General features: G+C 41.2%; 2 protein-coding genes across 2 annotated transcripts; one reads left to right on the top strand and one right to left on the bottom strand.

Moving 5' to 3' along the window:
• Window positions 1-337: 337 nt before the first annotated feature.
• Window positions 338-15,682, bottom strand: LOC310941797 (NACHT, LRR and PYD domains-containing protein 12-like; the record flags this gene model as incomplete). Its single annotated transcript, XM_083907045.1, is given in 23 exon segments — window positions 338-909; window positions 1,117-1,163; window positions 1,861-2,034; window positions 2,138-2,308; window positions 2,452-2,625; window positions 4,161-4,255; window positions 4,259-4,312; window positions 4,316-4,334; window positions 4,423-4,570; window positions 4,573-4,589; window positions 4,801-4,974; window positions 5,157-5,746; window positions 5,750-5,827; window positions 5,831-5,917; window positions 5,922-6,904; window positions 7,007-7,030; window positions 7,134-7,279; window positions 10,414-10,692; window positions 11,965-12,218; window positions 14,669-14,792; window positions 14,937-15,118; window positions 15,204-15,395; window positions 15,500-15,682. Coding segments are annotated over 23 exon segments (4,767 nt in total).
• A 769-nt stretch (window positions 15,683-16,451) lies between these two features.
• Window positions 16,452-25,050, top strand: LOC310941798 (uncharacterized protein; the record flags this gene model as incomplete). Its single annotated transcript, XM_083907046.1, has 10 exons — window positions 16,452-16,461; window positions 18,345-18,547; window positions 18,674-18,763; window positions 18,874-18,969; window positions 19,221-19,331; window positions 19,510-19,633; window positions 20,735-21,872; window positions 22,891-22,943; window positions 23,577-24,737; window positions 24,986-25,050. The coding sequence occupies 10 exons, from the start codon at window positions 16,452-16,454 to the stop codon at window positions 25,048-25,050; spliced, it is 3,051 nt and encodes a 1,016-aa protein (XP_083763172.1).
• Between the last annotated feature and the right edge of the window lie 428 nt (window positions 25,051-25,478).

Below are 25,478 nucleotides of genomic sequence, written 5' to 3' on the forward strand. Positions count from 1 at the left end.
AGCGTAAGGTCAGGTACTGGTGTTTCTTTATCCGCTGTAAAATACGTATGGTCCTCCATTCTAAACGCGTAAAATGATCCGCTCTCAGCCTCGTCTCGGCGCTCAATTTGTTCTCTCGGGTTTGTCTATATAGGCTCCCGTTGAAACATGGCGTCGTGGCAATGCAACCGCGGCCCGTGGCCATGTTATTTTACATGACTTTTTGAAACACTATGAAAATGAAACAAAAACTACTATACCGCGACTAGACAATTCAGGAGCACATAATATGTATACAAAAGTAGATTTTGGGTCATATAAACCCATAAATACTACGCAGTGTCCTTCTAAAATGCATTTATTGTGACTCTGCGACAGCTGAGTGAGATACTTCTGGAATTCCCTCCTCTGCACGAATGATAACAGTGCTGTCGTCCTTCTCCATCCCAAAGCCAGCATAGAGAGGCTCAGTGAAAGTGCTGTAGAATGTGTGAAGGTGACTGAGGCTCCCAGAGGAGAAGGACAGGGTTCCACCAGGCCAGTCCAGATACACTCCAACCCTGTGGGAGTGAGACAGAGGTGCTGGGACCTCCTCAATCTGGTCATTATGTTTAGCGCTGTAGTGATCCTCAGAGCAGTACAGAGTCCAGGACTGGTCTGTGTCGCCAAACCCACAGACATAAGGTCCTCCCTTTCGATGGATGCCCCTCATAGCCACGGCAACATCCACCCACGATCCCCTCCACTCCACTTCCCAGTAGTGGCATTGAGCGAGGGCTTGGTGACAGAGGACCTGAGACACACTCTCAAACCTCTCAGGGTGATCTGGGTACTGCTGCTCCCTCCTCACCCATGTCACCTGCTTCCCCCCGTCATACACGAAGAGGGATTTGGCTGCTGTGTCTTTGTTGAGCGTCAGTGTGCATGCATCTGTAGAAGACACAAATATGGCTCATTTCAGTTGAAACTCTGTTTTTTATTAATTAATTACAAAGAAAGAAAGTCACATAAATTCATATTTTAGCTCTATTCTGCCATCTGCTGGACAAATAACAACACAGCAATTAAACAAAACAAAAAAAACATAAACCTTGACTTTACATAAATACATAAATATGTAAATAGGAATACACTTACAGTTTTTCAGTGTTGATTTCAAGTAGCACTCGGCATTATGCTCCACACTGTAGACCATAGATTAACGGATGAGAAATGTTAATCCACAACAGACCCCAACATTAAGTATTCTAATAATACTAAAACGTCTAATATAATCCGATACTGAACCTAAAGAAAAATTATGCATAATCTAAGAAACACCTATCTGTCAACCGCTCAAAAGTTCGGGGTCACCTATACATTTTTTTTTTGGTGTTTTCCATTAAAAATCAACACTTTTATTCATCAAAAGAGTTGCAAAGTGAATAGAATATAGTCAAGACATTGACAAGATTAGAAATCAAATAAACAGCAAAACTGTTTTCAGCTGTGCTAACATGATTGCACAAGGGTTTTCAAGGGTTTTCTAATCATCCAATAGCCTTCTAACACTATGCACCTATGTACATATTCCATTAAAAACCAGACGTTTGCAGCTAGAATAGTCGTTTACCACATTAACAATGTATAGAGTGTTTTTATGATTCATTTAATGTTATATTCATTGAAAAAAAAGTGATTTTCCTTTCCAAAAATAAGGACATTTCTAAGTGACCCCAAACTTTTGAACGGTAGCGTACAATGGTTTATGGGCAGTGATCGAATATAGTGTCCCATATTTTGTTTGTATAAGTGTATCTCTACATGCTGGAACTTAAAGAAGCTATGTTTAAATTTCGATTTTTTTCAATTTATTTTTACTGAATTAAGCCACTGTTTTACCTGAGTATTTCTAGTTTACACTGTGGGTTATCCCGATGAACAGAAAGTAGCTTTGCTCCAGACTCCTGCAGGTAATTGTAGCTGAGGTCCAGCTGCCTCAGGTGAAATGGATTGGAGCTCAGTGCTGAGGCCAAATGAGCACAGCCTTCCACTGTGACTCCACAGAATGACAACCTATGTTCACACAAATAAATATGCTGATTGACTTGTATTTCACAGATACAAGCATTCATTGTCACATTTTAGATTTCTATTTACTAGATGACTATGAGCTGACCTTAACGTCTCCAGTTTGCATTGTGCACGAGCCAGTCCTGCAGAGAGCAACTTCACCTCAGAGTCCTGCAAATCATTCCCACTCAGATCAAGCTCTGTCATGTAAGAGGTGTCCGAGCCAATGATTGAGGCAAAATCACAGCAGCATTTCTGGAGACCGCCATCGTTTGTCCTGGAGATGAGAATATATTATGTCTTAATTGTTTTTGGTTGTCTTACAATGTTAAAACAAAAGGCAGCACTGGAATATAACTGTATGGTGTACATATGACGTTGTGTTATATTTTTGTGTTCACTGTACTTGAATGACCTCACCTTAATTTCTCCAGTTTACAGTGTGGGCTCCTTAGTCCGGCACACAGTAGCTGAAAGTCTGGACCCTGCAGGTTGTTTTGTCCCAGGTCCAGCTCTTTGAGATGGGTCAAGTCGCAGCTGAGAGCTGAGCCAATGGGATTGCAGCATTTGTGTGTAAGTCCACAGCAGCTGAGACTGGTGAATTATACATATCAGATCAAATTATTTTATCTAGTGTAAGTGCTGCAACAAACCTCTCTCTTGTCCATATCTAAGTAAATTTGTGTCAGAAATTCCTACACTTATTCAGCTAGTTTATAGAATTATTCTGCCCTCTAGAGGACACACTTTGACAGGTTTGCCTTTCAACAAATATGTTTGCATAGGTTTGAGTGGTGGAAATAGAATCCGGGCTGAGCATCAAAACAAAATGCCATTCTCACCGAGTAAAAAATAGTGAAACACTTCAGTAATAATGTCTTGACCTACGTGACAGGGTGAAACAAGAATGCTCATTGTAAGAGGAGCCAGTGTGGGGTTAGGTTTAGGTTGGTTTGGGTGGTTGGTGCAGGATTACTTGTAACAGTGTGATTTGTGAACAGTCAATGTAGTTAAAGCTCACATAGAGTGGTCCTGTTGCACATATATGTTAGTTATGGAGGTCTACTTACATATATTAACTTGTTTTTATGGTCAAAAACCTCCTAGTTGCTGTAAACGAGCCGATAGAATTCCTCTTTTCTGACGGTGTTTCCCAGCCGCGAGATTTGAGAGTCAACTCTCACCCAGAAGACAGAGTCTTGAGATTGGCCAGTATATTCAGCACACCCGCTCTCAGAAGCCCAGCTCCCCCCTCTGGAACGGTGGATGCACTGCTCCTCATTATCAAAACATTGTTTTAACAATGTTTAAAAATAGCTTCTTAACGCAGTCCCTTTTAGGACTTTGACTCGGAGTCAGAAGACACTGTCGCTCGTGAAACACCTCCACAACGGACGTTATTCTTCTTCTGCGGTTCAATGTACACAACCGGATGTGCCCGGACTAGTGCCCGGAGCAGGACGATCTGCTGTTCCGGAGAACCGCTGTTTACGTAACCGGACCGGGTTTTTTCAGAGATCTCGCTGAGCCCGAGATTACAATAAAACACAGTGTTCTCAGCAGTGGCTGAACTGTTTGTTTAGAACCTTCAGGGCTTCTTAAACAAGGTAATGACGCAGATACACACTAAAAAACAGCGTTAATTGGAACTTTCGGTCTAGGTCCGCTCTAATGTCAACTGTTGACCTTTGATTACATAGTCTCGCAAGGACAGGAACGTGGCTTTGTGGCCCTTTGGTTGTTTTTGTTCTTAGATAAAAGGTACCATAGACACTTTGATATCTATGATGGCTATGATAGAAAGAGGGATGGATGTATTGAAAATATCTATAGCAGTTTGGGGTATGCGTGTCTCCAATGATCATCATTCACAACCCAGAACATCAAGGGGATATTTCTATACATTGTTGATCCTAGATAAGCTTGGATACAAGTGGACAGGAATGTGTGCAAAAGTCTCTGTGCAAACCCTTCACATGACTTTCTCTTGCCGTCGCGATTAATTAAATAAAACAGTACCCAGGAGTCAAGCCCATTAGAACCTTACTACAGCTGAAAGATTTCAGTGGCGAATTAAGTGTACGTTCGGTCACTACGCTCATGTTGTACAAAATGGTGGAGGCACTGACCTGAGTGTTTCCAGTCTACAATGTGGACTCCTCAGTCCTGCAGTAAGCTGGGATACACCAGAATCTTTCACACTGTTGTTACTCAGGTCAAGATTTTAGAGTCGAGATGAACTTGAGCTTAAAAGTGAGGCCAGATCTTCACAAGAACCATCTTAGAGCTTGCACTGATTCAACCTGTAGAAGAGGAGATGTTTCAATTTTATTTAAAATGCAAGCAAGATATGAATATTTATCAGAAGTAGAAGTAGGTTTAACCTTAAATGTTTCCAGTTTGCAGTGATGGCTGCACACTCCCATAGTCAGAGTCTTTAGTCCTGTTTTTTGAAAGTCATTCAAACTTAGGTCCAGTTCTCTGAGTTGGGTTGATGCTGAGCTCAGGGCAACCCCCAGTGCTTCACAGCAGCCTCCTCCAGTTTACAACTATGCAATCTTAAAGAAGAAGAAAAAAGAAGCTATATTATTATACTTCCTTGCAATAATAAGTCAACAATATTTATGCAATAATAAACCTAATCCACAGGCCTTATACAGTAAGTATTGCTGTGTCCAGGGATGTGAAAAACAAAATACCACAGGGCAGAACAACCTCAGGCAATGGGAATGATGTTTTTAGTACCAAAGTGGATTGAATGTTACAGACCTCAACTTCTTCAGTTTACAATTTGGAGTTGATAGTCCAACAGAAAGCGCTACCACCCCTGAGTCTTTCAGGCGGTTGTCACTCAGGTCCAGCTCTATCAGGTGAGAGGAGGTCGAGTTCAGTGCAGAGGCCAAAAGTTGGCAGCAGGTTTCAGTGAGGTTGAAGAGATTTAATCTACAAGATGACACATGACAGATGTCCACAAAAATGGACAAATGGAAAAAGTTGATCTGTAGGCTATAGGTCAACAACATCAGCTGCAATGAAAGGTATCACATTTATCAGCACCTTAAAAGAGCAATAAAATCTAATATGTAAGAGGGACAGAGGTTATGAAAATGATGATGATAACTCACAGAGCATGTGTGGAGGAAGTTATGACAGGCAGCAGCTTCACCACTCCTTCCTCAGATCTTACGTTCTTCTTCAGGTCAAACCTCTCTGTGGCCTCTGATGTCATCAACTCGAATGTGAGTGCAGACCACTGAACTGGAGACAGGTTTTTGGCAGCAAGTGTCCCAGAGCTCACAAAATTCTGGATCTCCTGCACTAAAGACTCATCTTTGAGCTCACTTAGACAATGGAATAAGTTGAGCTTGGCCACTGGTTCCTCCTTGATCTTGTCCTTGATAAACTGGACAGTTGTCGCTACATCTTCATCTCCTTCTGCTTCCAGATGAAGTATTCTGCCCAGGAGCTCCTGGTTTGATTTTAGCGACAGTCCCAGGAGAAAGCGAAGGAACAGGTCCCAGTGGCCGTCCTTGTTCGCCAAGGCTTTTTCAATAGCTGTTTGGTGAAATTTTAACACAGATTTGAGGAGCAACCTTGTAGACATTCTTTTCAGATATCCAAGAAGAACGTTGTCCTTTCTTTGCATGTAGGAGTGATGAGCATACACAGCTGCCAGAAACTCCTGAACAGTCAAATGTACAAAACTAAAAACCTCTTACCTCCGTCTTCCCTCCATCGCAAACAACTTTGTGCAAACTCCCGAGTAAACGGTTGCCTCTTTCACATCCATTTCACATTATTTTAGGTCAGCCTCGTAGAAGATCAGGTTGCGCTTCTCCAGTTGATGGTACGCCAGCTTAGCTAGCTTCAAAACACAGTCACTCTGTACAGGGTTTATGCCTTTCTCTCATCTTGTCCATTTGACACAGAAGGAGGTATGCGTACATCTCTGTCAAAGTGTTTGGCATGCTTCCTGTCAAGCTGTCGCACAACATTTTCTTCATCACAGTGACAGTGATCCAGCAGAAGACCGGAATTTGACACATGACACAGAGACTCTTTGATGACTCGACATGTTTGAGAATCCTGATGGCGAGGTTGTTGTCACACAAGTGCCTCCTGAAGTATTCCCCCCTCTGCTTCTCAGCGAAGCCCTTGACTTCTGTCCACTGGTGGATGTGTTTTCGAGGGATATCACGGACTGCGGCAGGCCGCGACGTGATCCAAAAAAGGGAGTTACAGAGCAAATCTCCCGTGATGAGGTTTGTGATCAGGACATCCAGTGAGGCTGGCTCTGTCTCATCTCTGAAGACCTTGTTGAGCTTAAAGTCTAAGGGCAGGAGGGTCTCATCAAGACCATCAAAAATTAACAAGACTTTGGATTCTGTTCCCAATGTCTCAAGAGGTTTGATGTCAGGGAAGAACTTGTTGAGCAGCTGCATCAGACTGTAGTCCTTGTCATTTATGTTGGGATTTAGTTCACAGAAAGGAAGAGGAAAAATGAAGGTGATGTCCTGGTTTTCTTTTCCTTCAGCCCAGCTTAGGATAAACTTCTGCGTACAGACAGTTTTGCCTACTCCAGGGATACCCAGGGTGAGCACAGTTCGGATCCCTTTGTCTTGATTGGGGTTGGGTTTGAAAATGTCACGAACTTTGATCAAAGTTTCATCTGCTGTCACATGGTTAGACCTCTGCTGCCTGGTTTCATACTCCTCACTGAGGCCTCCCCATGCTCCTTCTATCACATGCAGTTCAGTGTAGATTTTGTTGAGGTAGACGTTCTCCCCCTCATCTGTGTTACCATGATAAATGTTTTGGTACTTTTCCCTCAGAGTGAATTTCAGTTTGTCTTGAATTGCATGGTGGGTGATTTCTGTTCAAAAATTCAAAATAATAATTTAGTTCAAATTTAAACAATTCACATTAAAATCCTGTGTCTTTAGAATTGGGAATTTGTGCGTGCTTATCTGCTTACCTTTGGGTCTTTGATCGCTTCGGACTGATGAAGAAACACAGAAGGAAAATTATGTTATCTGACTACACTATTTAGTCCCACAAAATCAGTTGGCGACCTTTTGTAAAAAAAAAGATTCATGTTTTACCTTCCTCATACTTCTTCTTTAATGTTTCAGCCCACAATTTCAGTTTCATCTTCACAAGTACAACCACCGTGACTGTAACGGCGTCATTGAAGCCATATGTCTGTACCAAAAGATCCACAGTGCCCTCTCTGGCCACCCCTTCAAGCCTAACCCTTGGAATATGAGGAAATCAGTCAACGACATTTCTGCATAGATACCAGTGGAACTTCCTAAGTTGTTCATCAACAAGCTCTTCAAAGGTTTCCAACAGCAGCTGTGGGACAGACGCCATATCTGTTCTCCATATGGACCATTCCTGTCACTGCGCGTCCATCCTTTGTCTGAGAACACGGAAACACCTTCAGTTTTGACTCGTTGTAGGCTGACACTTCACTGTTGACCCTGCCCCTGCTTATGCTTCCCGTAAGACTGCACTTGTTTGCTTGCTATCAAATAATCAAGTCAGTGCAGGCATGAGGGTGACTGGTGTAAGGGTTGTTGATGGTAAACATGATAATGAAGTATAATAAAGCAGCTTTGCCATAAAAACAGTGAGGTTGTGAGTGGATATACCATGTGGTTCATTGTTTGATCTTTATTGGATTCACAAGACACCTATGAGAGACGATGCTCTACATTGAGTTGTGACAAGTGCTTATTTGAGTTACAGTTGTAGGTTTAACACTTAAAACTGTTAATTTTAATGTAACATTTAAAGAGTTAAACAATTAGTTTTAAAATAACACTAATCCATAGTGGACTTGGTCCTGAACTAAACTGGTGTTAAATTGACTCCTATACTTTAACATTGCAAAAAATGCAATGTGTGTGAAAATCCCAAAAGATTATCAGTTTCTGAAATACTCAGACCAGCCCATATGGCACCAACAATACCACATTCAAAATCTCCTTTATTCCCAATCCTGATGCTCAGTTTGATCTTCAGCAGGTTGTCTTGACTATGTTTAGCTGCCTAAACGCATTGGGTTGTTTCCAGTTGAGCCTTGTAATGTTGAAAATGAAAATAATTAATACATTACAGGAAACTGCTACTTCATACCTGTATATGTGATTAGAAGCATTATTGCCCTAACTAGTAAATCATTACGTTCTTTGATAATTTGCTGACTGCTGATAAGCAGTGCTATAAATTTATCCACAAGGAGATTCATGTCTTGCAGGTCATGAAGTTGGTCCTACTTGTTGAAACGACTGCTTTATTTTACAATTCCAATGTTTCGGTTCAAGTTGAGTGTCAGAATTATGAATTTCAGTTGCAATTTTCTTTTTCTTTATCTCAATCCTGACCCTTACTTACATTTGAGTCAACGCACACGACTGACTCCTGTCCTCCACGGTGACTCCACACACTCTTTTTTTGACGTGACACAGTTTATTTCCTCCTTTTTTACAACTTTAAATGTAAAAAGTCTTTAGATTTATCAGCGTGATTACAGTAAATACAGGGGATCATTCAGTTAAAAAATCTTGAAAACACCAGATTACCAACATAATATTACTACTAATAGTCTGATATGAAAGACAGACTTTTCCAACAAAGACATCACAGCAATATTTTTTTTCATCCATCCATCCATCATCTACCGCTTTATCCTCCACCAGAGGGTCGCAGGGGATGCTGTGCCTATCTCAGCTGATATTGGGCGATGGGCGGGGTACACCCTGGACAGTTCGCCAGTCCATCACAGGGCCACATATAGAGGCAAACAACCATTCACTCTCACTCTCACATCTACGGTCAATTCACTCTAAATTTTAGAGTGACCAATTCACCTAATCTACCTACATCATTGGTTCTCAAAGTGCGGCCCGCGGGCCAATGGTGGCCCGCAGAAACATTTCTGGCAGCCCGCAATGAATTACAGTTGATAGTTTTAATCCAGGAGCTACGAAGCTTGTTAAATTGTTAAATAAGTTTATTGGACATTACTGGATACAGACCAATAAGTGTAAACTGTAGAACTGCAATCTGGTCATTAAAATTATTACAAATGGGATTTCTTTCTGTTTTTTTTTCTTTTTTTCCCCTTTGGCGGCCCTCAGTCCAATGTTGGGTTCCTAAATTGGCCCTCGGGTATCAAAACTTTGAGAACCCCTGACCTACATATTATGCTTTTTATTCATAAATACATTCACACACATATACTGTACACATGTATTCAATATGCATCTTTATCCACTGTGTCCACACATAAACTAAGACACTTAAATAATAATTATAACAATCATAATTTGATTCAGAATTGGACTAAATTGACCGTAGGTGTGAGTGTGAGTGGATGGTTGTGTCCCTGTGATGGACTGGCGATCTGTCCAGGGTGTGACCCCCGCCTATCGTCCTATGTCAGCTGAGATAGACACAGCTCCCCCCACGACCCTCATGTGGAGGATAAAGTAAGTAAGATTTGGATGGATGGATAATTTGACAAAATGCGAAAGATACAAAACAATACCATTGTGTGATATTACATGTTTCAGTTACTTAACTGTTTCCCAAAAAAAATCAACACTTGAATGAAAATGAATGAAATGGCAAATGAAAATGTTCAGAAAAAAGGCAACAATTAAAGTGAGATCGAGAGCTTGGATACAGTATAGATTCAAACATCTCCTCTATCCAGATCCAAGGGCTTCATAATTCAGAGCAACTAAACATCTCCCTTAACTAAGTGCAACGCCTCTTCCTTTCTTTATTTCGCTCCCTTCTCTCTTTCTCCTCGTTTTTAGCAAGGTCATCGGAGATCAATCTGCATTTGATCCTTTCAGACCTTCTGAGGATTTCTGAAAAAGAAAAAAAAAGGGTGTTTATTCAATATTGTGAGAAAACCAACTCGTCATAGGTATGTGTGTGTACGTACGTGCGTGCGTGTGTGTGTGTGAGCAAGATCTTACTTTTGACACCATATGCCTGCTGTTTTTTGACTGGGACACTATTGGCCTTGTTAATTCTTCTGCTCTTCCACCCTGAGTGATCGTTTTCTGAAGTCGTGCTTAAAACAGCATCAATCCTCTTGTGTCCCTTTGACTTGTCTGGACTCGTTTGCCCTCTAGTCTCTGCTGGCACTTCTTTCTGGCTTCCTCTTTTCCTCTTCTTGACCAAACGCTCTGGGCTTTAGCGATATAAAATAAGAAGGTGAATACAAAAACATCATGAATCTTGAAACACTTGTTTGAGTTACTTTGTTGCCACTGTTAGATGTGAAGACCAGCATTGCACTCATGTCTGCACATTAGCTATAAAAGCCATAGCTGATAAGCTCTAAATATTTCAGACACTTACATGTCATCATGATGTGAATCGTCATCAGTGTCCCTTCCTCTCTTTCTGTCTTCTGTCTTGTCTGAACTGTTTTCCTCTCTGATGACAGAGTCTGAAGGTGAGAAATGCTCATTTGCACTCAGCCAAACAGAGCTGCCTTCAGAGGAGTCCCTGCCTCGTGAGCTGGCAGTGATGTAAGAGGACTCCTCACTCTGGTGTGTTGACGGGACTGTGGTGTCTTTCTCATTATCAGAGCTCAGACCCTGAAAGGTGCTCCTGTGCTCTATGAACGACTGCACACTGGAAGAAAACCGATCAATGAGTCACATTGCATCATCTAACTCCGTATATCCAGCACTAGGGCTGGTTCGATAGCACCTTTTTTTTATCCGATACCGATACAGATATATGCAATCTATCAAGTGGCGCCACCAAGTAAAACAGTGTGTGCAATAATTGTTTATAGAGGGCTACATATTGGAAGCACACAGGTTGCAAAGCCATTTTCTCCCAGAGAGCAAGGCTGAACAACTTAACTCATGATGGTGGGTGTGCAGTATAGTGTTTGAGAATAATTTTGTTTGGGAACTGTCTTCCTGCTGGATCAAAGTACCAGTGTTCAGTCATGTAATTTCACAGTAAACTATATTGATAATTACTCAGATTCAGAAATGTATGTGTTTTTTCTGTAGAGCATGAGTGTCTCATTAGCTGCTCTTGTTCAGTCTGTCCAGTGAGCAGAGAGTGGGCAAAGCAGATATAGGGAGCCACCTTTACGGGGGACCTTTTTTAATCCCTTTTTGTTTTTAATCTCCTCACTTCCCCCATTTGTTACAGACCCAAATTGTATCTTAGTATAGTTGTCAGGACAGGCAGGGGGTGTGTAGTGGGAACTTGCCATGACAACTCACAAGGGTTAGATTGAATTATTCTAGTTCATATAGTGTGCGATACCTGTTGAAGTCAATGTATGGGACGTTACAAAGTGGGTGTTTCTGAAATTCAGATCTTACATAATAAATCAGATAAACCTTCACCTTCTTCATTGTCATTTATTACGCTAGCACCTTCAGTGGGTATAATGTCTTCCGTTGTCCATGATTAAGTCAATCAAGAAGTAAGGATATACTGAATCAAGGGGAAAATTCTGCTGTACGTAAGTCTATGGGCAAGTGGGACTACTTCTACCTTTATTTATGCAGCAAACATTGGAAATAATGCTCTAAATCCCTACAGCAAGGTCTTCTTCAGATGTCAATTGAGTAATATATGTTCCCAAGTGAATGAAAGCTGGTATCATCCATTAGGAGCCTGGTCAGAGGTGATGCCTTAAAATATGGTGCTGGCCAACTCGTTACTCTGGAGGCTTCAAAACGGGAGGTCAGATTCCTATGGGTGTCGTTACCAGTTGGTATTAACCGATACTGATATCAGTCTGTTACAGTTACAGCAGGGGCTATAGGTGGATTTTATGTTTCTCTTCGTCCATTGCCATTTTATCATATTGTATCAGCTGATCCCCAATCAGCACAGGACAATACACACAGCACGCAGAACAATCCATACACTTACTAGGGGGTGCAGCCGAATATGTCAACGAGGTGGTCCATTGTGATAAATGGATGCTGAAGAATCTGCATTGGCGTGATTCTGTCAGCAGCGTCCACCGTCAACATCTTTGTCACCAGGTCAGCAAAGCTCACCCTTTCACAGATTTCACAAAAGGTGTCCTTTTCTGACACTCTGTAAGGCGCCTTCTGCAGGATTGTCTGAAGATCGCTCAGCATGTTACCCTTGCCAGCGGAAATTGTCTCATCAGTTCTTGGCTAAAAGGAGGACAAGTTTTAGTTGGATCATCACCAACGGCACAGAAATGTATGTCATTCAAATCACAGTCAAATATTACCACAAAGGTCCACTGGTTGGTTCCTGGTTGCAAGACATTTCTGTTGAAAAACTCTTCTGTGTACAGTCCTACATCGAGGACACGGACTGGTGGCTGTCCAACGGTGAAGATGATCCATCTCATCTGTGGGCAAAATACAGTGTTGTGTTAAGTGACTGCCTTTAATGTCAAACATATACCTTAAAAGTTAAAAACCGGTTAAAAAGGTTTTGTGAAGAGGAGATATGTGTGATTTCACACAATCACACATCAATTATATCGATTCAGGGATTTTAGAATGAGAGGAGAATTGTTGTCTGATTTAAGGTCCGGTGTGCAAGAATAAGTGACATCTAAAGGTGAGCGTGCTGATCAACCAACAGAGAACTCCTCTTCTCAGCCCTGCCTTTCCAAAGCATGTCGGGGAACCACAGTGGTCTTCAAACACCAGAGAGGATGTTCACATTATTTCTCAACACTCTGCCATTTCCAATCTTCCTCTTCAAAACCTAAGAAGCAAACTCTGGCTGGACATGTTGGCAGAAGTGGGTGGAACCTTAAAGGTGCCATATGTAAGAATGTGGCCAAAAACGGTTACTACATTCAAATTCAAAATACAGAGGTCTTTTAGGTTTCGTTTTCTGACGTAACTGGCAACTCGTGGTTGCTCGGTAGCTGAGACTCTACTGACTGCAATGATTGGTGGCGCCACATGAGAAAAAACATGATTTCAAAACATAAACATGATTTGCAGTCTGCAAAATACTTTTTTAATGCAAATATCTTGTCTGTACTGTTGTTGTTGGTGAGTTTAGTTTGTTATATGAACATAATTCCTATCTGTGACAAATTAGGAGGATTTTATGGCCAGTTGCTTTAGATTTATTACATAATGCACCTTTAAAAATAAATAGAAATAGAATACCACCCATAATTATGCTTGTATAAATGTAGAACTGCTATAATATGAAGCCTTAGAATAAAACTTGACAATTAACTTGAGGTAAGGGCCTTGTAAACACACAAAAAGGACAAGAAACGGCAGAGATTGAAAGAGTCAGGAGAGTTGTGCAATGGTGCTTAGATTCCAGAGGTGGAAAAATTACTAAAATATTGTACTCAAGTAAAAGTACCAATACTTTGATGAAATATTACTCAAGTAGAAGTAAAAGTAGTCATCTGAAAATGTACTCAAGTAGAAGTAAAACGTAGTTCATTTGAAATGTACTTTAAGTAAAAGTTACTTAGTTACTTTGCATGGGGTGTGAGTGTAGTAGAAATATGACAAGGGCTCAGAAATCCAAAAAAGTTTGGAGCTCACACGCCCGGCGCAACACAGGATGTTACATCACTTTTGGCGTGTTTGTTCACGCGCCAGTGCTGGTGATAATCACATCATCATTTGTCTGGTTCTGGTGTATATTTTCCCCCTGGAGATCTTCATTGTGCTGAATTTTTATTTTTACTCAGTAACGGATAGGATTTGTAACTAAGTATAATACTTGAGTCAATACGTACTCAAGTAAAATACAAAATCCTGATTTTAAATTGTACTTAAAAAATACAAAATACACACAAAAAAAGTATTCAATACAGTAACTTGAGTAAATGTATTTTGTTACTTTCCACCTCTGTTAGATTCTTTCTGGTATGCAAAGGCCACAATCATTCCCTGACATGCCTGGGAAAGCGTGGTTTGTTTGCCACAGTCTGCAATGTCACCATCGGAAATTTTTACACACTGAGGAGAATAAAATGCTCAAAGTTGACCATATAATCATATAATGCAGGGGTTCTCAAAGTTTTGATACCTGAGGGCCAATTTAGGAACCCAACATTGGACTGAGGGCCGCCAAAGGAAAAAAACAGAAATCCCATTTGTAATAATTTTAATGACCAGATTGCAGTTCTACAGTTTAGCGTTAACTAATATAAGCGTTAATATAATGTAATTTAAGCATTAATATAATAACGCTTTATAATTTACTGGGTAATTACCAGTATTTTGGCCATTGTTCTTACCTTCTAATTACAGGTTAATACCAAGTAACACATTTCTGGGTAAATAGCTAGTAATTGGGGGCTGTAGCTACCTGCTTATTACCAGCTTATAACCCAATAATACACTAAAATTCACCATATAGAAACCAGGTAAATACCCAGTATTTTTGTTTACACTTATTGGTCTGTGTCCAGTAATGTTCAATAAACATTTAACAAGCTTAGTAGCTCCTGTATTAAAACTATCAACTGTAATTCATTGGGGCTGCCATTGGCCCCCGGGCCGCACTTTGAGAACCAATGATATGATGGAATGTGGCTCATCTCCCACTGCTCATTATTAAATTTTACAGATTAAAATAAAATAGCATAATATTGTGGAATGCTGACCATGTCATATGCATCACAGCCCTGGAAAAGTACTTTGCCCAATAGCAGTTCAACAGCAACGCAGCCAAAAGACCAAACATCGATGGCCTCGTTGAAAGGACTTCCCAACATGACCTCTGGAGCTCTAAGAAGAAAAGGTCAGAAAGAATCAAGTTAGCCTCTTTTTCTTTCTTGGTATGACAAAATTAACAAACCTGAGATGCAAGTATTCAGGGCTTCACATCTCCTCATCTGCACACATACATGTGCACAGATGTTCCTGACTTACCTGTAACACTTGGACTGGAATTTTACACCCACATGTTTCTCAGGGTGTCTGCATGCTAAACTAAAGTCAATGACTTTGACTCTCACTGGCTTTTGTAAATGGTCCACCACCATGATGTTTTTCGGCTTTAAGTCAGCATGAACAACCCCGATGCCCTTCAGAAACTCTAGGGCAGTAGCCATCTGAAATCATCAACGACACTATGGTGAAAATGTTCACGTAGAAATGGGATGTGTGTGGTGAATCTGAATTGTTCCAGAAACAAACCTGCTGCACAATGGAGCGTATCGCCGTCATCTCCAGAGTCTGATTGTGGTTATTCTCGATGAATTGTTTCAGGTTCATGTCGAGTTTCTCAAACTCAAGGCAGAGTTGGCCCTTGAAGGTGAAGTAGGTGTTCAGTTTGAGGATATTGAAATTGTCCAAGTCGAAGTTTCTCATTGACTTGAGAAAAGCCACCTGCGATCATAAATGTTAGGGAGGTAACAGTGTTTTTAAATGATTATTTGACACATTAAGGATTTATTTTACAAGTGAAATGTTGAATAGAATGTGTGTTGCACCTCTGTCTTGGCTGCTTCCATACACTGTGGCGACCGGAGGATTTTCAAAGCCACAACTTCATTGGTGGTTGTTTTCCTGCACTTAGTGACTATCCCATATGTACCTCTGCCTAGGAGCTCCTGCACCTCATACTGAGTGGAGTCAGAGGGGATGAGTTCATCACAGGAGATATTGAAATACATTGTTGAAATCTACAGATCTGCAGACACCTGACAAGAGAGAACAAAATCAGACATTTGGACACAACTCATGCCATATATAACTAGAGTAAAGGGGTGTTCACATCAGACTTAAATTCAGTCATTTGTCAGTGTTAATTAAAAACAAATATCTACCAAAAGCGTGAGAAAGTAAATATGAAATGTTTCCCTTAAAAAAAATGAAGAGCTAAAAAATACTATTCCTGCAGAAAATGCAGTTACGTTCTCTTGCCTTTGATCTGCCTTACCACGACAACCCACATACACATCAAAGGTAGATGAGGGTGACATCCATTCATTATCAATAGTAAAAAAGGCAATAAGGTTTAAAAACATCCTTCCATCCGTTATGTACCGCTTCCTGAATGTAAAAATGTTTTATCTTCCTCCCTTTATTTATTTTATGGCAGTTGGCCATCATGTTGCATTCCTACCTTCTTTAACCTTTGCTGTTTTTCTGTTTCCTTCTCAAGGAAGTGCAACTGATTACACAGTCCAAAAGTTTGTATTAAAGCAGGGGTCTCAAACTGGCGGCCCAGGGGCCACATGTGGCCCCCCACTTAATATCATGTTATAATGAAAACATGACCCACGACCTCACCGTCTTTTAAACACAGTGTGTAGCTGAGGCACAGCTGCCAGCGAGATGATAGAATAATATTCTGCATATTATATATGTTTGCTAGCAATATTTTTTTTATAACAGTAATAATAAGACATTCAGTCATAATTATGAATGGCAGTGGCCGAAATGGCTCCTGGTACGAATTTTGATTACAGTTGTCCCTACTATTATTTATGTAATTTAAATAAATCTGTTTTTGATATTAATACATTCAGTTTGCATCATAAATAGTATTATTAAGTATATGTGTGATGTCATGATGCAATATTGTGAACAGTTGTTTTAGGTTAGGCCGGCCCCCTCTCGACTACAATAGATGCCCAGGGCATTTGAGTTTGAGACCCCCGTATTAAAGGATCAAAGGATCATAGCTGTAAGGTCATCGTGATAGAACCTGTTATCATGTCACACCATTTTGACACAGGTTTTGAGGGAGTAGTCTGGACTGACATAAGCCTTACATTATTATGTGGTTTTGTTTTCTTGAGCCTATTGAGTATTTTTTTTTATTTAGATCTTTGTGCTCTATAGCTCCCATTAGCCCAAAAGAGACACCTTAATGTTTTTTTCTAGTACTCTTCCCCAAAACGTGTTATTATTCTATGTTGTACATGCATATATATTACATTATTTACAGTTCTAAATACAGGAAAAAATAAAAAGGTAAGGATAGAGTGAACATCGAGCCAAAACAAAACAAAATCCTGTCTCATTTCTTAAGCCTCCAGCAGATGGCGGTAAAGAAAAGAAAGAAAATGTCACCTGCTGTAAAATATACACATAAAGGAGAAGAAGAAACCTAACCAACAAACCAGCTAGCAGAGTGTTTAATTCTTACTTTCCCCACTTATGGTTCTCATTTAAAATGTGACTTCACGGCTACAGATGAACAACTTCCTTAGCCACAGCTTTGTCATCCAGCGGCATCTAGTAAAAGTCTCCTGTGACTGATAGTTAGCGAGCGGGCTAACAGTAGCTAACCGCAGCTAGTCAAACTTTTCAACACTGGATAGAGAGGATGGACTCTTGTGTTTTTACGGCCATTTCCAAAGGTTGGTTTAACGGAGAATATACAACAAATAGACTTTTAATGATACTATTAATTTGATAAGTTGAGCTGAAGTTATCACAACACACTGGGTGTTGTCGGTGCCTCTGTTTTGGCTAAATTAGCCAAGGTTGCTATCTTACTGCTGGTGGTGGATTATCTTCGGAAAGCAATGTTGGATTGACATGTTGTGTTTCCTTCGTTAATGTTGTATAAGTGTTTTGATAACCATCAGACCCTTCAGAAATGGCAAACGTTAGCCCACTGTTTTGAATAGCATTGCGGTTATTGAGCACATACTGACGCGTTTCCTGTAAGGATGCATTCAAATCATGTTACTGTTGTTTTCGCAGCACGTTTGAAAAAGCTCTTATGAAGTGTCCCCTGAACGAGAAAAATAGTTATTTTTCCAGACTATTTGTCATTGTTAGGACTACAGTACACAGCTGTATATTACACAAATAAACTAACATTACATTCAAATTACATTGTAGAATTTGTTAAAATGTGACTGATAATGATCTGTATTTGCAGTCCTGGGGGTCACTTTTTTATCATTACAGTTTACCTACTAGAGGAATAATGCGTCTGCCAAAGTCACTTAGTTATCCACATTGTCAAACTGTCAATACACTCCCCTATGGCTGAGTTTACAATTATTTTGGAAAAATCTGAATATGGACCTGTGTCTTGATCACAACCAAAATCATTTCATTGTGTCACAACCTACATCCCCCCAAAAACTAACTACTGACTAAAAGTCCTAACTTTTGGAGTTTTGCTGCTCACAAATAAACAAAAAACTGACAACTGTGGCAGAAAACATAACCTCCTCAGCAGAAAGAGTCATGGCATTGACATTTATTTATTTATTTTAATGTCAGATCAGACTAAAAATATGCAAACACTAAAATAGTGACAGAAAAGTGAGCTGTATTTATCTTCAGTCTACCCCCGTTCTTGTTTTTCAGATGGGTCCTTACCTCTGGCGTCACTGCGCCTCCTGGTCCCACCTCTGCAGCTCATGACAGCCTGGATGTGGCAGGTGCTGAAGAGACAGGATGTCATGAACTACTGGAATGTGGCCGAGTTTGTCGCATTGGTAATGGACATTGTTCCAGAGCTGCTTATGTACAAGCACAGAACACAACTGAATTTGGGATTAAAAGCCAGGGTTGGTATCATGACAAGGCATTCGTAAATAGTTTAATATTTAATTTCTAAGTTGTATGTAATGTAGACTTTATAGACTGCTAAAGACCTGTAAAGACTGGATGTTTGTTTGTTTCTTCCTGAATAGTACATCCTTGAGTTGTGCCGACGTGAACTTGCTGAACCTGACTTAATCTTATCTCACCTGGACAAGATTAAATCTCAGCACATCACCCAGGTACGTGGTGTCTTCTTGGTCCTTGTGCCCCAAATTTCAGCTACCTATTCATGGCATCTTTCCAGTGGTACACCTGTAACACGTGTGTCATGTTTATGCCCATAATACAGATGGAAACGGCAGAGGAGGAGAAAGTAGCAGTTCACTTTCTCGAGTTAATCCAGGTTCTGCTCAAAGATCCCGAAGAGAGAAGAGACTTTTTCTCGGTAAGGCAACATCTCTTCCACCTGTGTGGATCCATATATTTCTCATCTTAGTATGTTGCGTTAAGCTGAGTTCTGTCCATTACCGTATTTGGTTGGTTGTGAAATCTGGCAGGACGGAGCATGGCCACCTTTAAACAAGTACATTTACTTTTTATTTCAGCATTAATAGAGCAAGCACCTGCCTTTGGTTTTTTTTATTTGCTATATAGTGAAATAGTTTTTTTATCACTGTGTATTTTATCCTTTTAAAGGAGGTCTTCCCTGCAGAGTATGGACCACAATATCATAGTGATCTGCAGACACTGTTTTGGGAATTCCACTGTCGACTTGCTCAGCTGTTGCCCGTTCCTGACCTTGAACAGGTGAGAGGTGTAATTTTGACTAAATATGTTGTACACAAACGTTTCACGAGACTTGACTGATGTGAACGTCCGTTTCAGGTAGCGTTTTCTCGCCTCTTCTGTCTTATCCTGTACACTGCAAATTTAATATATATGTGGATTATGTAGATGCAATGGCTAAACCACCTGTTTCCCTCAGACAATGTCCTGGCTTGGGGCTGAACACTCACTGCTGGATGATTGTGTGCATTCCTTCTCCAAGCCTGCAGACCTGAAACATTTACTCCAGCACCACAAAAGCTTGGGACATTTAGAGCAACACAGTGAGTAAATTCTTTTAACCCCTTTTGTTTAGTTTTTATTAGTGGTGGGCATAGATTTTTTTTTTAAATCTAGATTAATCTCACTGTAATCATGAAATTAATCTAGATTTAAATGGCTAGGTTTCACGGTATATGACGCTATTTTTTTTTCCATGCATAATCAGGTGTTCACAGTATTTTCTACTGGTTGAGAACAGAATTACTGCATTAGATTAACTTAGGACGGTCTATTTTACCGTCATGAATACTGTAGAATTACTCCACACTAGTACAGGTTCACATCGCCCCAGAAAATGATGTTGTTTACAAAGAAGAGCTACTCATGATTCTAATGAAGTGAGGAATCGGAATGCAACGACAATTGCAGTCAAAATACAGAAGTTTACTGTGCAAATCAACATCTTTTATAAAAAATTCCCTGTTACCTACTGATGTGGAGGGTGCTGACCTTAACTTCATGCATTCTTGATATTCTAAGACATGCTTACTTGGGCTGTCAAAATTGCTCAAAAATGATATTAGAATACTCCCTCTAAAAAAACACAGATGTTCGAATATATTCTCATAGTATTTGCATCTTGCATCTGGTGTGCGTTGCATCCGCTGCATCTGGGGGCTTTCAATCAGCCAGACTGTCAGGCGATGACAGCATGGCGTCAATAAGAGGACGAACTAATACAACGAGACATAACTACCTGTATATGTAGTTTATTTAAGTTTAGACATATTTCACAACATATTACCTACACAAAAATAAGTCAATGAACTAATGACCAAGAGCGCAGATCTCACTCGCGATCTCTCTCTCTCCCCCGCCCGCCCCGTGCCGAAAACACGGCTTCACGCGCTCTGTTGTTCAACAAATGTTGAGTGCTGATCAAAGTTTTGTGCAAGCAGTTTGGTATTCATAGACCCAGCTCCCAAACCAACTTTGAGAATAGATTAACGGCGATCATTTTTTTTATCACGCAATAAGAGTCTCACGTTAACTATAAAGGCCCACCTCTAGTTTTTATCCATTTTTGTCTGTGTTTCACTTTTATTTGTGGACACTCTGAAAATAAGTTTTTTGTTCTTGTCCTTTTTTTTCTTTTTGTGCAGTACCTCCGTGTGGCATGGGTGACCGCATCCTTACCTCCCTCTCCGCAGGTCCTCTTAGGAAAGTGACAAGTACTGCAGAACAGTCCAAATCAGGTTCTCAGTCAGGCATCGGTGACGAAACACAGATTGTATCATTTTTGGATGATGTAGCAGTTGAAATAATCACTGTCACAGATTATGCAGAAGTTGAATTGGCCACAAGCACATACAGTGAGGTCATTATCAGAGAACACTGCTATGAAAGTACAGGCGGTGGCACAGAGCCTGACGTTTCCTTGGTAGTACTTCCTGAAAAGGTGTCCAGGGAGGAGGAAGCTGATGAAGCAGAGGGAGGAGGGACCCAAGGAAATACTGAACGTGCTTTGATAGACCAGAGATTTTTCCAACCAGAATTTAACAAGGACCAAGACCCAGCTTCCCCCCAACACAAAGTCTCTGTAGGTCCTCACGACTGTCCAGACTGTGAAAAGAAATTTCCATTTGCCTCTTCACTAACTGCCCACAGGGTCATCCACACTGGTGAACGCCCCCACCGCTGCAATGACTGTGGTCGCAGCTTCTCTTTCAGACAATCCCTTGACAGACACAGACGCACGCACAAAATTGGACGCAAATACGACTGCGCCATCTGTGGTGAGACCTTCCTCTCCTTGTCAGCCCGCACAGAGCACAAGCAAACGCATATGGACAACGGTGTTTACACGTGTCAGCAGTGCAACAGGAAATTCAACTGGGAGCTGGCATTTGCCAGGCATTTAAAAACTCACACGGATTATCACACTGCTAACAATCTCACAGATGATGATGAGCGAGAGATTGGTTTAAGTGTTGAAAATATCTGCAAGGATCCTGCAAAGTGTCTGGAGCCTGATTGTGAGGTGCAACTGCAAGCAGATGATAATAGCGATAAGGATCCAGAGAAAGCAGATGTTCAGAGCAGTGAACTCATCACCTGTGATTCTGGAGGCCTGGTCCCTGAACTTCATAATCAAGTTGCCTCTACGGTGAAGGTCCGCACAAGTGGGCGTAAACGCAAACCAACCATGAAGGTACAGGTGATAAATTTGCAGAAGAGAATAACTATGAAGAGAAAGAAGATCATCAATCCTGTGGTCCTGAAGCCTCTTCCTGTGAGCTGGTAAAAACATCTAATCTTATTAATCATCTTTGAAACTAGTGCAGTGCCTGTAGGAAGTATGTATTCCTATAGTGGGAGCTGAAGAAGATTTTTCAACCCATGTTAATGCATGATAAGAAAGCTAAGGCTAGCTATGCTAATACTAATAGAAAATTAAAAGAAATTGTGTTGTGCCTAATGAGGTTGCACAGGGTTTGTATTATGCTAGCCCTACACTAATGCTAATTGTAGCCTCGCTAGCTTACCTTTGGAAACAGGTTTGCCAAGTTAGCTGCAAAATAGTAGAATGCTAATGCTAAATAAATATGTGCTTGCGTATTGGTGAATGGACACCTCGTCGTTTCAGTATAACACCGGTTCTGTGTTGAACCGTGTGAAAATGTCTCGCCCACCGTGAGGACAGCCTCCTTACTCCCACCTCCCTGCTGCAGACAGCGCAGCTGCTGCTGATGAGCTGCTGCCTGCCTGTTGTAGCGTGATAAATCAGCAAAAATATAAATTACTGCAAAACATTTGAAAATCAAGGTTGCACACTATCGGGCCATTCTCAACCCATATCCAAAGTCTTAGGGCGATCTGACTAACGGTCAGCGAGGTATGCCTGTCACAGACACACACGCAACTTGCTTTATAGATAGATGTTCTCATCTCAAAAGTTTCTTTGTCATTATCATCTATCAATTGTACACCATTAGATTTGTTTAGATTTGTCTTTATTGATCCCCACATTGGGGAATATAAAACATAAATGCAAAGAATTAAAAGTACACTAACAATACTATACATATACAACAACAGAGCTGTTATGAACAGGTATTCAAAAAGTGTTTTATGAAGATCAAAAAATACTAAATACTAAAATGAACACTATTAAACCTATTTTGTACATATGTAACACACCTTATTATCTGTGGAAGTGAGCCAGTGAACTCCCTGCTTGTCATAGTCATGTGTATGAATATATCCGTCATTCTCAGGCTGATCAAATCACCTCTTGCTATTTTTTCTTCTTTCACAGTGCAGAGCACTCTTATGGGTCACCAGTGGTCTCATCAAAGGACAGTGATGGAAGTGAGTTTTTTTATCTCATCATTTTTACCACAGTTACATAACCATGACATGTAACAGAAAAGGACCAGGGGCAGATGTATATCACCTGTTTTGAGTACTGTCAGAGTAGAGTTATATTTGCGTTACTCATACTAGCAGCAGCATATATTGTGATGAAAACATTTACAGATATCAACTTTAATCATCCTAAACATGATACAACGGATAGAGTGAGATGGAGGCAGATGATCTGCTGTGGTGACCCCTAAAAGGAGAAGCCAAAAGATCTAACTCATCATCAGTCATGAAAATAATAATAGGACTTAAGACACTGAACAATGTAAAAATAATAAGTCTGTGGAGTTGATAGAAATGCATTCAATTACAGGCAAGAGAGTAACAATAGTTTTCACCTCCACTAAGCAGGTGATGTTATTATGACCAGCCAAGATGACATTGCTATTATTAACTAATGATATAGATAAGCTAATTATAGCAGTTATGGTGGGCCTGTATGTCCTGAAATGCATTGAAAGTCAACAACACAGTGTGATGGCAGTAGCTTGTTTGTACTGACACTTGTCAGTAGAAATGAAAACATTTTGTTCATAGTAAATATTACATTTAAAGAGTTATATTTTCTTTTTTTATTAGGATCTGAAGCAGATAACGCATCCACCACTTTGTCCTGTTCAAAGTGCTCGTCTCACCATTCTGATGACGTGCAGCTTCAGCAGCACAGTGACAGCGTTCCCTCTGCTGAGACTGAGGAGGAGGACATGACATCCCTTCTGCCTCTCCCAGACGAAGAGGGATGTTTTGCTTGTGCACACTGTGAGAAGAGCTTTAAGTTCCAGTCTTTACTCAAAGCCCATCAGCGCATCCACACAGGGGAACAGCCGTTCCTCTGTTCGCAGTGCGGACGGCGTTTCTCCTTCAAACAGTCACTGGAGCGGCACAAGCAGACGCACAAGTCTGGCCGCAAATACAAGTGCCTGATCTGTGGGGAGTTCTTCAAGTCGTCACAGGCCCAGAGGGAACACAAGAGCACCCACATGGAGAATGGGGAATATCTGTGTTCAGAGTGTGGCAGGGCATTCGCTTGGAAGTCGGCACTAGTGAGACATCTGAAGATCCACGGAGAAGATGCTAACAAGGATGAGCATTCTTACAGATGCCCTCATTGTGACCTGAGCTTCAGCTGTGCCAGCTACTTGAACAGGCACATTCAGACTCACCAGGAGGAAAGAGTGCACACGTGCAACTGTGGAAAGAGCTTTGCCTACCAAGCCGCTCTCACTGCACACCAACGCATCCATCTGAAGGAGCGGCGGCACATATGCACTCAGTGTGGCAAAGGATTTCTCTACAGGGGGGGGTTGCTGAGCCACATGAAGATCCACTCGGAGGAGATGCCCTTCATATGCTCCTTCTGCGGCAAGAGCTTCAAGAGGGAGCGCAACATGAAGAAGCACGAGCGCTGCCACACAAGAGAAAATGTTTTTAGCTGCTCGCAGTGCGACAAGAGTTTTGTTTACAAGGCCACTCTCATCCGTCACGAGCTGACTCATTCCGGTGAGAGGCCATATCTCTGCTCCGACTGTGGGAAGGGTTTCTTTTCCCACGCAGAGCTCCTGAAGCATGAACGTTTCCACACGGGCCACAAGCCGTTCCAGTGCCCCCACTGTGACAAGACATTTACTCAGTCCTGTTACCTGACCGTCCACCTTCGCTACCACACCGGAGTGCGACCTTACGCCTGCACCGAATGCGACAAGAGCTTCCTAAGTGCAAACAGGCTCAAAAGACACCAACGTACACATTCAGGAGAAAAACCATACCTCTGTGGAGAATGTGGGAAGGGTTTCAGGCAGGCGTATAATCTCAAAATGCATCAACGGACCCATCTCATGACTTTAACATAGATTGATACTTGGGACAGAAGTAACTTTGAAATGACTACTGTGAACTGCATTTAATATAGAATATTGTGCTGAAAACAAATTAAAGCTGTCAGTGATGTTATTTCTTTTTGCTAATTTCCTGTCTGTTGCTGCTGTTAGCGTTCCCCTCCCTTCTTGCCATGTCACCTCAAGAACCTGAAGCCAAGAGACATGTCAAAGTGTAGACTTATTTTAAACATTGGATCTATTTAAAGGGACACTGTGTAGTATTTATGGGTTTGCATTGTTGCACCCACTGTTGCATTGCCACAACGCCATGTTTCTACGGGAGCCTGTATAGACAAACCCGAGCGAACAAATCAAGCTGTGCTTTACTTGGCGGAAGTCCCGCCTCCACTCTCTCCGATTCGTCTGCTTCGTAGCTCGCCCTCTCCCTCGCCTCACGAACCTCATCTGCTGACACAGAGAAAGACGACGAGGACGACATTTGACCGGCTGAGGATACCGTAGCGCTCAGGGAAGGGAGGGGGTGAGCAGAGGAGCATTTCTTTGTTGAAAATTTCAGCCTCTCCTCTAGATGGCACTATAAACTACTTACTTCACCTTTAATGTACAGCAAGGACACTTTTCAAAATATATTGCAGTGTAACTT

This window comes from Microchirus variegatus (assembly GCF_963457635.1).
Source record: "Microchirus variegatus genome assembly, chromosome: 20".
NCBI lineage: Eukaryota > Metazoa > Chordata > Actinopteri > Pleuronectiformes > Soleidae > Microchirus > Microchirus variegatus.